The sequence below is a fragment of the Sinocyclocheilus anshuiensis genome, unplaced genomic scaffold (genome assembly GCF_001515605.1).
Source record: "Sinocyclocheilus anshuiensis isolate Anshui unplaced genomic scaffold, SAMN03320099.WGS_v1.1 scaffold63, whole genome shotgun sequence".
Taxonomy (NCBI): Eukaryota; Metazoa; Chordata; class Actinopteri; order Cypriniformes; family Cyprinidae; genus Sinocyclocheilus; species Sinocyclocheilus anshuiensis.
In genome coordinates this window covers 5286969-5299525 of record NW_015552625.1, presented here as the reverse complement: position 1 = coordinate 5299525, position 12557 = coordinate 5286969, and the positions used below count along the sequence as shown (strand labels likewise).

The window sequence follows — 12557 nt, the reverse complement described above, 5'->3', positions numbered from 1 at the left end:
GTATTTCCCCATAGGGATTTTTTATAGACAGTAACATTAATAATATGATTGCAGTTATTTATTTATTTGAAGTGTTTATGGTAGTATAGTTGTATTTATATATGAATAAGAACATTATTTATTCTTTTCAGAAAATGAATACAGCAATATTTCACGGAAAGGGCAATAGGAAGAGTGCAGAGTTGGCTCTTCCATGTGATGACAATGAGGATGAGTTAGCCTTCAGTGACTGTAACGATGAGTGTTTGTGCATGTGTATATGTGTCTGTATGTGTGTATGGCAGATTTTGATGGAAATTAAGACTGGATGCATCAATTTTTAAAAGAAATGTGCATTTTGATGAAAAAGAAAATCATAATTTAATAGAAAAACTACTTTTTTGGCCATTTTCCATTGTGGTACACTGTACATTGTGGTTTTCCTAAATTACCCCAAACCCCCCCCCCCCCCACCCCAAATTTACTGATACAAACTGTTTTGTATGATTGAAGCTATTTCATGTAATACAAACTTATTTGAAAAAATATTTCATGGTTAGAACATAATGCATACCATAGCGGGTTAAAGATAAATATAAAAATAAATAAATAAATATTGTCTACATTAAGTGTTTCATGTCAGTGAAAAAAATCTTAATAATCATTTTTGACTGATTACTAAAAAAATAGAGAGCTCAGAAAAGCACATAGAACAAGTATTTATGTATGCACCTGAAACAGCACAAATAACCCCCCAGTAAGTGTCATGTTTGGCACACATGGAGAAGCAATCGCCTGGACATTTGATCTTATTTTGTGCAGAACGGAAGTGAGTCTCTCATGCCTGCATGTGTTAGCAGACTGTCGTCAGCGCGGTCTCCATGGCAATACATCACACACCGCGAGACGCATTCGCAGGAAGCTGATGTGATGAGTTTGTTATTTCCATAAAAATGAGGCGTCTTTCATGTGTTTGTGTACGTGTCTGGGTCAGGCTCTGAGTCACCGTGTCACTGTATGTGTCTGATGACTGATTAATCAGATGGAAGGATAAATATAGCCTACATCCGATGATGTATTTTGAAATATAATGAGAGAAAGCAGAGAAACACAATGAAGGGAATTTTCAGATTGAGTGTGCTTATGTCAAGCTGTCCTTATTTATGTAGTATTTTTTCAATGTGTATTTACGTATTTGCATAATGTTTACTTACTGACTTTTTTCTTTTAAAGAAATGAATACTTTTATTCAGCAAGGATGTGTTAAATGGATAAAAAGTGATAGTAAAGACGTGTATTGTTATAAAATATTAATATTTTGAATAAATATTGTTTTTAACTATTTATTCATCAAAGAATCAAAGAAAAAAGTATCAAAAAAAATATTAAGCAGCACAACAGTTTCCAGCACTGATGATAAATCAGCATATTAGAATGATTGATGAAGAGTCAGACTGGAGTAATGGCTGATGAAAATTCCGTGCTGCGTCACAGACATAAATTATATTTTAAAGTATATTAAAATAGGAAACCAATGTTAGAAATTGTAATAATATTTCACAATATTACTGTTTTTTTTTCTGTATTAATGATCAAATAAATACAGCCTTGATGAGCATAAAAGACTCCATTAAAAACATTAAAACTCTTATTGATTCCAAACTTGTTAACGGCAGTGTATATATAGTTATTATTATTATTATTATTATTATTTATTTTTTAAAAGTTAGGTTAGAAAGAACAGTCTTATCATAACCTTTGTAATGAAAGAAGGGCTCCTCCATGGGCAAGAAATAACAAACCATGATTAACAAAGAAGGTAAACATTTGATCAATTTAAGAAAAACCAATGATGTTTTTATGTTTTTTTATATATATATTTAATTTGATTGGTGGTAACAGTTTGAAAGAAAAAAGACAGCACTTTGTCAGGCTTCATGCAGTTATTATTGATTTCATCACAAATATTCAAAACATATAGCACAACACAGCTCAACTTGCTAACATTTTTGTACAAAGAGTAAAAAGAGAACTATGCTTAAGACCAAAACAGAAAGAAACTTTGTTTGCTGTACAGACAAATCATTTTTTTATCAGCATCTAAAAGATAAGTATTTCATTTTAGGAATATTTGTCCAAGCATGAATTCATTAGAAAAGTTCACTAAACTGTCATTCATTAAATTAAAAAAAGAAACATGTTTTGCTGTACCCACAAATGGCTACAGAAAGCTACCTAAACTGTAGGCATATAGCAAAACAAGATTATTAAAAAGAAAATAAAGAAATAACACAGCAACTTGAGTAATCCATGGGTTCTAAAATCAGTGTTCAGATCACAGCCCACTAAAAATCAATCAAGAAAAATATTTGAATACCTCATCAGAACCACAGAAACCTTTGAATACTTGAATATTTTCACAACACATCCTGGCTGATCTGCTACAGTGACAGTCACTCGTGTTTTTTGCTGCTGCGCTCCCTCCCGATTTTTTCAACAGATTCTTGTAACTATGCTCAGCTTTGGATCTCAAGGCCACTAGGTGGAGTCAGTGGCTTTAATCGGGGCTCATAGAGCGCTGAGAGAATTTGAGGGTTCTCCACTGCATCTCTCCAGCCCTTGTAAAAGATCAACATTATGTCCATGAGTGTATCCCAGAGGGAGCAGGTGAGTCCATGGCTGGGCAGCGCTGGTTACAGGATGGCACAGAAGAACTTCTTCTCCCTGAAGGGGTTCTCGGACGCAGGCACGGGGGAGAGCAGGGGATCCTCTTTAGCGTGGGCTTCGCAGTACGATGTCAGATCTGCTGCTGCTTTGGAGACCTGATGTTGATTCGTGAAATCACAAACAGTCACCAAACAATGCTCACTCATTTTCACTCCTAACCAAGTTAATATGTTTCAACTGGATGAAATGATGTGTTGATATTCTTCTTACCTTTATCCTGTCAATATTGGCCTCCATCTTGAGCTGCTCCACCAGTTTGCGAGCCTGAGCAATGCTAGCAGTGTTGTTGGTGGCCATGAGGCTGCCGGTTCAGGCCTGCTGCACTGTAACACACATGGAAGAACAAATTCAGCAAATTTGACATGACATATATGGATAAAAGATTAAGAAATTAATTATTATAAAAGATTAAGACATTTTAAAATTGATACGGAGGAACTATGTGTTTAGTTATGTGCCAGTGTGCATTAACTTTCAACAGTTTGATTTGAGAAAAACAGTTGTAACGCTCTCTAATGCAACGGACCCCCAGTGAGCCTCAAGAGGCCTACATAGACAACATTTTTTAGGTGTCATTTCTGTAAATTGGTTCTAGGGGGTCTGTATGTAAAAAAAAAATTGTTTTAATTAAATCAGGTTAAAATGGGCAATTTTTCATTCTAATTTCAAAATCATAAGATCATTCACAAATTACACTTACACTATTTGCAAGATTGGGGTGAGAAAGAATTTTACTTTTTTTGATCAAAAGTGACAGTAAAAACATTTAAGGTTATTTTAAATTGAAATAATATTTCACAATATTACAGTTACTTTATTACTAAAATTACTGTTACTGTATTTTTTATTTAGTAAATTGATTTAAAAAAACTGACCTCAATCTTTGGAACACTAGTGCATTTTTAATATTCATACATATACAGTGATTAACAAATTTATTAGACCACCACCCAATGAAAAGGTTTGTGCCACAGCGGCCCTAAACTAACAGTATTGGTGAGTACCAAAATAACTTTTTATGTTTCTGCAATGGTTAATCTCCCAGTATGTGTAAGCTCTTTAGTCACAATAGTATTTGTAACGCTAAAATCTAATTACTGTTGATATCCATGAATTTTCAAATTTACTGTTTTACTGGAAACGAAGAAAAAATATTAAAGCATTTTATTTTTTTTTTTTCAGATGCCCAATCACAGTCAATAAATACAGTCTAATAAATTTGTTAAGCACCGTATATGTGCATTTCAGGAATCTGTCAAAAATGTGTTTAAAGCTAAACATTTTATTGTCATTTATTAGGCAAATAACAAACTGAAACAACTACACATAACCAAAAAAAAAAAAAGTTTGTATGGCCTCCTTTGGCCTTGATAACAGCTTGCATTCTTGCTGGCATTGTTTTTATTTACTTTTCCACGGTATCTGTTGCTACTGACTGTAAAAAAAACAATTAATAAAGTGCTTTACTATTTTTTCTGCTTTTCCTGTAAAACAGTAAATTCAGAAATTCATGGATAACAATAATTATATTTTAGCATTAGAAACACTACTGTGACTAAAGAGCTTGCACATACTGGTGGATTAACCATTAATGAAACATAAAAAAATTATTTTGGTAATCACCAATACTGTTATGGTTTAGGGCAGCTGTGGCACAAACCTTACATTGGGTGGTAGTGGTCTAATAAATTTGTCAAGCACTGTAAATGATGTTTTTTTCACAGCATATTTTAATGTATTCTTAGACAATGATTCCCTCAGAAGGGGATCATTATATTTGCTGGTCAATACCATCAAAAATAAATAAATAAATAAAAATAATAATTCAGAAATCCTTGCTGTAGAGTATTATGGCAGTACAGTGACAGATCAATGTTTAGGCTGGTTAGTCATGGTTTGCTACTGGTCTGAATCTGGTTGACAAAGGAAGGGTGGGGACACCGTCATACTATCATCCCATGCTGGAGAACAGCATCAAAAGCACTGACACCGTACCTCACTTCCTACCACATTGTCTGCTTTGACCTATTAGACTAAAAACTCCATAATATTTAAAGTCTCTCACAGAAGGCACAACACAATTAATAGCAAACAACCCATACAAATCTTTTGTTTGTTTGTTTTTTGCTTCCCTTACAGTTGTTCAGTCAGCGATATGTAATTTAATTTAAATGTAATCTATGAATATGAAGGAGTAGGAGGTAGAAAATATAATTAGCTTAGTATAAAACCAATAGACATCAATGTATAGTCCTCACCACGACATAAAAAAGCAAATGCATGTGTGTGCTTCTTTCATATTCGTGTGGCTCTGCCATATGTGATAGCACACTGTGACACACCTGTCATGACTGTGAGCTCAAAGGTCTGTGGTGTATCAGAGTTTTTAATCTCAGCCGGCTCTCCTGCAGCGAGGTTAAATACAAAGGCCTGCTGCTGAGCGCAAACAGCAGGGGTCGCTAGACTATCAGCTGTCATACTGACCTCATTCTAGGTCAACCACTCTAGGTAATGAGCCCAACCTGGCTCAATGAAAGACAGCAGAAACTTCCTATCTTTAAACAACGTCCAGCATTATTTACTCCACATATTTACTCCTCTATTACTACTAAACAAGACACACCTTCCCTTGAGTGTTTATAATGTGAATCGAATTCAATATTCAAGGTTTAGTCATTAATGAAATTGAAAATGAGAGGAAACTCCAACTTGGCCTGAAAGAAACAGCTTCATCATAACCTATTAACTTTCCACATGTAAACCAATAAAGCTTGCAAATGTAGTCAGTATCTTGACATCCAAATGTTTATGGATATTGTCCTCACTTTGATCACATTATCTACAATTCTATTTCCCCATATGATTACATTATGATTCAGCAGTTAATGCGTCATGGTGTATGCCACTGAAAATAACATCATCAGTTAAACAAGGGAATAAATACAATTATGTTTAGTTAAAGACGACGCATTTTGTATGAGAAACCTGACTCCAGTAAAAACATTTTTCTGAAAAGAGCAGCATCTTCATCCTCAGCTCCTGGTAATCCGTCGCAAAGATTGTTTCATTAAGCCTAGTGACCATCCCAGGCATTTTAGCAATGGACCTCAGTTGCTAGGCAACTGAGATACAGAGCGATCTGACAGCAATGAAATGTTCCACTCCTAAAATCAAGGGCGGAGCTCACCAAAGGCAACTTTAGATGTGGGACCCCATACATCTGAAGAGTTCAGAGAGGGGACAGCTTCAGCACACTGCCTACCTCTGTAAATCGGGCCTAAAGAGACATTTACAGCCAGACAAAGAACATTGACACAAATCCAGGGTGGAGTCTATGTTTAAAAGCCATTTTAGATTGCAGTCTCTATTCGTCTTCCGGGAGCTCAGAACTTTACCTTATAGGGGGTCAGAGAGAGGGGGGATTAAGACACAGGAGACTGAAGGAGAATGTCAGCGATAGGAAAGAGAATAGTGCCAGTAACTTTAAGAGTGTGGAGCCTGCTGATATGCGGTCCGTGTGGAACGTAATGTGCTAGAGACATCCATCGCCAGTTAAACCTTTAATGCAACCAGTCTTGGGGAGTAACTAGTTACATGTAATGGAATTACATAATTTAATTACAAAATAAATGTAACTGTAATCTATCTTCATAAAATTACGGTTGAACCACTGATGACACATGGACTATATTGTCGATGTTCTTGGTACCTTTCTGTGCCTTGATCGTGGTAGGACCCTTGCTGTCCATGGAGGGTCAGAAAGCTCTCGAATTTCATCAAAAATATCTTAATTTGCGTTCCGAAGATGAACAAAGGTCTTACGGGTTTGGCACGACACGAGAGTGAGTAATTAATAACAGACTTTTCATTTTTTTGTGAACTATCCCTTTAAGTCAAGTCTATATCATTCTGTTAACAGTCATAGTTTAAATAACTAAATAAATATATCTGCATTGCATTTCATGAATAAAATACATTTATCTATTCTCCATAAAAATCAGTAAAATAATTAATCAAAATAAAAACTTTTTCAATTATGCAACTAATATAACTAATAGCATCCTGCAACAAAGTTAACTTCAAATTATTTGGAGATTTCTTTTAAAATTCCTGAATATTACTGAATGTCTGAAGTCAGAAATCATGGAAATAATTGCAAGTATTTTATTCTACTAACAACTCTAGTTTTTAACAGGAAATAAATATATATGCATATCATTTTGTGGGGAAAAAAACTCCATAAAATGTTCTATTCTCTGTAAAACTTCATAAATTGAATTAGACTAAAGATGTCTCTTTTCAGGATTATATATCTAATATGACTCTACTGAGGAGGAAAAAACAAGATTTGTTGTCAGTTTAACTACTAAATGTTTTCTAGATTACATTTTAATAATTTGCTTCAGAACAACGAGTTAATTTAGTATAATACAAGTACAATATAAAGGACATTTATATAATTCTAGGTCAACTTTTCTTTATAAAACCATGTTTAAATGTTATTCACACATTATAAATGGCTGCCTTTATATTTTAGGAAGAGAGTGATGTGGGGGATCATCATATCTGGTGGTCCATGACATTGAAAATGAAGTGAGCCAACCACAGCTGCAATAGCCAGTCTTCACTGTTTGTAACTTCAAGCACTCTCTTTCAATATCTCTGTTGATTTGTCCATCAGAAGACTGATCTGTTAATCTGTTAGGGGTCTATAAAGCAGCATGTATATATTTGAAGAAGTACAGGGGGAGCTCATTTAGTCTGTATCCCCAGAGAGAGGGCCATATGTGTGCCATTTACCCAACTCTGCCACATTTCTACAGGGGCAGGAAGGCCAGCAGGGAAATGGAAGTGCCACTGCAGGGGCCGTTTTAAGAGTCTGTTATAATGCAACACAACAAGAATAATCAAGGTGTAATAGCGAGTCTCCCTGGGCAGAAAAGCTTCCTCTTAATGGAACATTCTAAAGAAGAACTGCAACATGTGAAAATGGACGCACTCTGCCTTACCGCAAAATAACACAGCGCTATGAAATTTGAATAATGGCATGATCATTGATAAACCCACTAATGGTTCACACACTCCCACCCACAAACTTATCAGCGCAGCTGTCTGATAGCAAGTAATGCTCTGTTACACTTGTAGACTAGTAATATTTTTTAGCACTGCATAAAGTGGGTGTTAGGAGTGCATTTGTTTCTCCTTTTCTCTTTTTACATATTTTCTCACCTTATTTTTTACTCTTTTTGCCTTCTGCCTGTTTTGTTGGCCTTCACAAGTGAGTTGGCCTCCTCTGGTGTGTCTTCAGCCTCTGTTGAGAAAGGAAGCCATGCTGTTAGAGTCCATGTGTTCTATATCCTGGCTGCAGCTCAAGGCCTTTTGTGTGCATGTGTGTGTGTGTGTGTGTGTGTGTGTGTGTGTGTGTGTGTGTGTGTGCTGGTCGAGGGGTTTAGAATGTCACACCTTTCCCAGACTGTTTGCACTGAGAAACATTCCAGACCTGACTGAAGTTTATCTTATGCGCCTATACAAAAGCCCAGGCTGCACTATCAGAACAAAAACAACTGAACAACACATTCAGTTGATTGCTATGATTTTTATTTGCAAAGATACAGCCGTGTTAAAAAGAACTTTTCAGAATACAAATTGGTCTTCCTGTATTTCCACCCCACCTTCCCTGTTTCTCTTCCTCTGTCTGTCTCTGTCAATATGATAAATGGGCCAGTTACTTTGCTAGAGCACCTCTGCAGCAGCAGGGAATTCCACTATTGTGAATCACTTCCACACAGAACGTTCCAGCAACATTTAATCTCTCCACGTCTCTTCTGTCTCAGTGGACAGCACCACCAAAATATTTAAACAACATCAGGGTCCACCGCAAGTTGGTAGGAACTGAGTCACCCTATTACTGTAATACTTTGTTTTTGAACTGAACGAACTCTCGCACACAGTTTCACTGAAGGTGAAATGACTATGATAACGCTGGAATGAGGAACAAGATGAGTAGCCTCACAATTTAATATAAAACACCAGTCACATATCCACCTACTCACAGGACAAAACCACCAGCTCACTGCTTGTGTAAAGGCGTACTTAATTTTTACTAAATGGTTTGGCTGTCTAATGTCTCTTGACAACAAAGAAAAATAATAATCTTAATAAATAACCATATGAAAACAATTTATGAATGATTTTGGTCTCTAATGTTTAATGGTGGTGAATTGGGGAATGGGAGTCTGGGAGATGGCGCCCTCTGGAGGAGAGAGGGAGAAACGCAGGGCCCAGACTCATGACAGCCGGGGACTTGGTTCAAATTCATTTGTTATTGATTGGATGGAGGGAGATCTGAATGCCAGCTTGCAGTCAATTGTAAGAAAGGGCAGAGTTTAAGTGGACTAAATAATTGGAGAAGTCTGGCATATGTTACCAGAGAAATCAGAAAAAAAAAATTACAAGGTCACAATGAGATCAATGAATCACATTTAGAAAATAGGTATGATGAATTTCCATTTCATGCCATCTTAAACTGGTTTGCTTGTCTTAGTTGGCCTGTTGGCCAGGTAGAGAGACCATCTTAAACCAATAAAACCACCTTAACTATATAAGACCCAAAAACAATCTCAGGCTTTTGTAAGAAGATTTCAAATGTTTTCAACTGTTGCTTGGCCAACCCCACCACCAGCATTACATTCAATGTTAGGCTAATTGTGTTCACAACCAATTTTACTTCTGTAATGTGGCACATTTCCTTAGCAACAGGATATTCAACAAGAAGGAATGTAGAGCAGACCTTGATTTTTTTCATTGTGAATTGGTGAATTGACTGAATTGTAAAAAGTGGGCTTACATTTAGATACTTCAATAAATGCACGTTTTTACAAATGCTTAGATATTTATCTATTTTTTAACAGTATCCAATAATCTGCATTGCCTAAATAACAAGTGATTTTGATGAAAGATTATAAAAACAAACATTCTTCAGGAAAATGCCTAAAGCACAATAAAACCCAAAAATGTGCATTAAGAGGTCAATTTTTATGTCATTTTGACATTGCACCAAATTTAGATAAATCACACATGTGCTTCTCTGCAGAAACATGTATGTGTGTGTACAATGTGTGTCCAGTGGCACAAAGTGAAATGTCCGGTGAGTGGTGCTAAAAGGTTAATGCCTTAGCTGGTTTCAACCTTTTTTGTTCTTTTATTGGGACTTGCACTTAAGTACTCCGCATCATAAGGGCAAAGCTATACCAGGTGAGCTACTGATCGCATTTACTACGTCAGGTAAGCCATACATATGGAGCTGGTTATGTGATGCAAAATATATTAGTTTACAAATCTTACACTAACAACGTGTTTTGAGATGACATTCTAGTAAAATAAATAAGCCTTTATTAATTGATAATCTGCACCTGCAAACAAACTTTATCTGAAAAGGAATAAAGGTTCATGGTGTTTTACTGCCACAAGTGTTCATTTCAGCTGGAAACTGCAATGAAATGCCTTTTGGAGTTTTACAACAATGAAGATAGAGTCCCATTTTTCCAGTGAGCCTATGCTGCAACATTCTCGCCAGGCCTCAGCAGACACTAGTCAGTTTAATAATTTATCCACTGAGCCCCAGATGGTACAGAGAGTGTGTGTCTGTGTGTGAGTGAAGAGAGAGACAGATTTATAATGCTTTTCTTCTCAAGACTCAAACCATGCCTATCACTCTGTTTCTAACGTCTGCCACACACTAGAGATTCAATCAGCACATCCTGCAGACAGTCTCAAAAACCTCCCACGCAAATTTGACACAAGCTACCACCCTTCACGTTTAAATATGAAATGTCTGTGACTCTGAAATATCAGTAAAAAAAAAAAAGTACTGCTCCATGGTTGGTTTCCTGTACTGTCATGGGTGCCTTATCAGACTGTAAAAAACAGGCTGTTCTCATGTAAGACTCGGTCTTATAAACATAAGACTATCCTCCCCTCACGTGTAATGAGTTAGAAAAGCTACAGGGTAACACTTTAGAATAATGGTCCGTTGTTAACAAGTAACTATGCAGGAAGTAATTGGTAGTACTATATTAACACTTAACTTAATACTATTAACTAATAGAGAAGCAAGATTAACTAAGCAGTAAGTAGTAGCAAATTTAGGACAAAGGTCCTAAATACTACTTATAAATAATACTTATTAGATATTTGATAATTACTAAAAAAATATATCCTCATTAAGAACTACTTGCGAACTATGACCAGTTAATAAAGAATAACCAATTAATTACTAATCACAACAGTAACGTCTTAAAAGTGAACAATTGGGTTCTTTGTGGAAACTAATTTATGAATATGATATCCCTCAAATAAGTCGGCTACAGGTTGAAATTGTGACTACTACTCTTAACAAAGGATGGGTGTTCTCTGTTTATTTCAAACAAAAACATAAAATAATAATAAAAATAATTCATTAAAAAATGTTAATAATTGGGAAGTGATTGAATTAGTTCACAATTATGAGCTCTAGTTTGTTGAGGATATTTTTATTTAATAATTATCAAATATCTAATAAGGAACTACCTTTGTCCTAAATGTGCTACTACTTACTGCTTAGTTAATCTTGCTTTTCTATTAGTTAATAGTATTAAGTTAAGTGTTACTGTAGTACTACCTATTACTTCCTGCATAGTTACTTGTTAACAACGGACCATTATTCTAAAGTGTTACCAGCTACAGGCAATTCTCCATGAATTTAGCAATAGGCTAACCTTCATACAATATTCAAAAAGGTCATAAAACATTATGTCTAAATTAAAATTGATTTAGATAAAGGATGAGATCATTCATGATTATCAAGATCAAGATTATCGTGGTTTTTAATGAAACAGGAGCTTGTGTGTGTGTGTGTAGTGGGTTCAGATGACTTCCTGCAGAATCTGCCCTTAGCCAAGAGCAACACCCAAGATTCCCAGAGAGTTAACAATATTCCAAACATCCGGGGCTGTATTCTCAGCCTGGTCTCATGTTTATACGTAGGTATTAATACATAACATTTACAAGCACAAAACGTACACTTTTGTACGTTTTTATTAATGCTAAAACGTACAATTTAGACGTATTTCAACGTTTAAAACGTACAAATCGCTACGTATTTTTAGCTAAAAAACGTAAAAATATTTAGGTATCTTTTATATCAAGATATTCGTATCAATGCATTTTTTTTCATGTTATCAATAAGCGATTGATACAAACGACTGATACAATTTTTAGACCCCTTAACCTACCCCCAAACCTAAACCTACCCATTTTATAGCGAATATGCATTTTTATCATTTTAATACGCGATTTAGATTTTTAGACCCCTTAACCTACCCATTTTATAGCGAATATAAAAGGATATAAAACGCAAATGACCGAAATATGCAGGAAAATAACCATTTTAGCAAAAAAAAAAAATTTAGTCGCTAATTCCACTCCTACCTATAAACCTAAACATTTCTGTACAGTATAAGAAAAACATGACAGACAGATAAATGCAATTACAATCATTTATTTATTGCAAAAATGTCAAAAGCAGCACCAAAAGTAATCCAAATTACGATGCGTTGCACCCGCAGTCCTCTCTGGCGGAATACAGTAGGTTTGTGTGATCCAGAGCAGAATTTATGTTGTTAATCACTGAAAATATTATCCAGATAATTTTCCCAATCCACTCCGTGAACTGTGAAGGCACACCGCATCATTCAAACACACCTCACCAGAAACACGGCATGTCGCAATCTGTGACGAATGCAGGCGAGAGCCAATGAGCGTTCGATTATCCTGCCGTAAAACCTGTCGTTTGAAGCGGCAACATTTGAATT

At 35.6% G+C, this 12557-nt stretch overlaps 1 protein-coding gene across 2 annotated transcripts in view; it reads right to left on the bottom strand.

The window, feature by feature from the left end:
* Positions 1-1971: 1971 nt before the first annotated feature.
* Positions 1972-12557, bottom strand: part of gng2 (guanine nucleotide binding protein (G protein), gamma 2) — a 16861-nt gene continuing 6275 nt past the window's right edge. For both annotated transcript variants that reach the window (XM_016457894.1, XM_016457893.1), the window contains exons 2-4: positions 7936-8017; positions 2917-3029; positions 1972-2801 (exon numbers count right to left, since the gene is read on the bottom strand). In XM_016457894.1, the coding sequence (XP_016313380.1) occupies positions 2673-2801; positions 2917-3003 (216 nt within the window). In that variant the 5' untranslated portion in view covers positions 3004-3029; positions 7936-8017 and the 3' untranslated portion in view covers positions 1972-2672. The remainder of the gene's footprint in view (positions 2802-2916; positions 3030-7935; positions 8018-12557) is intronic.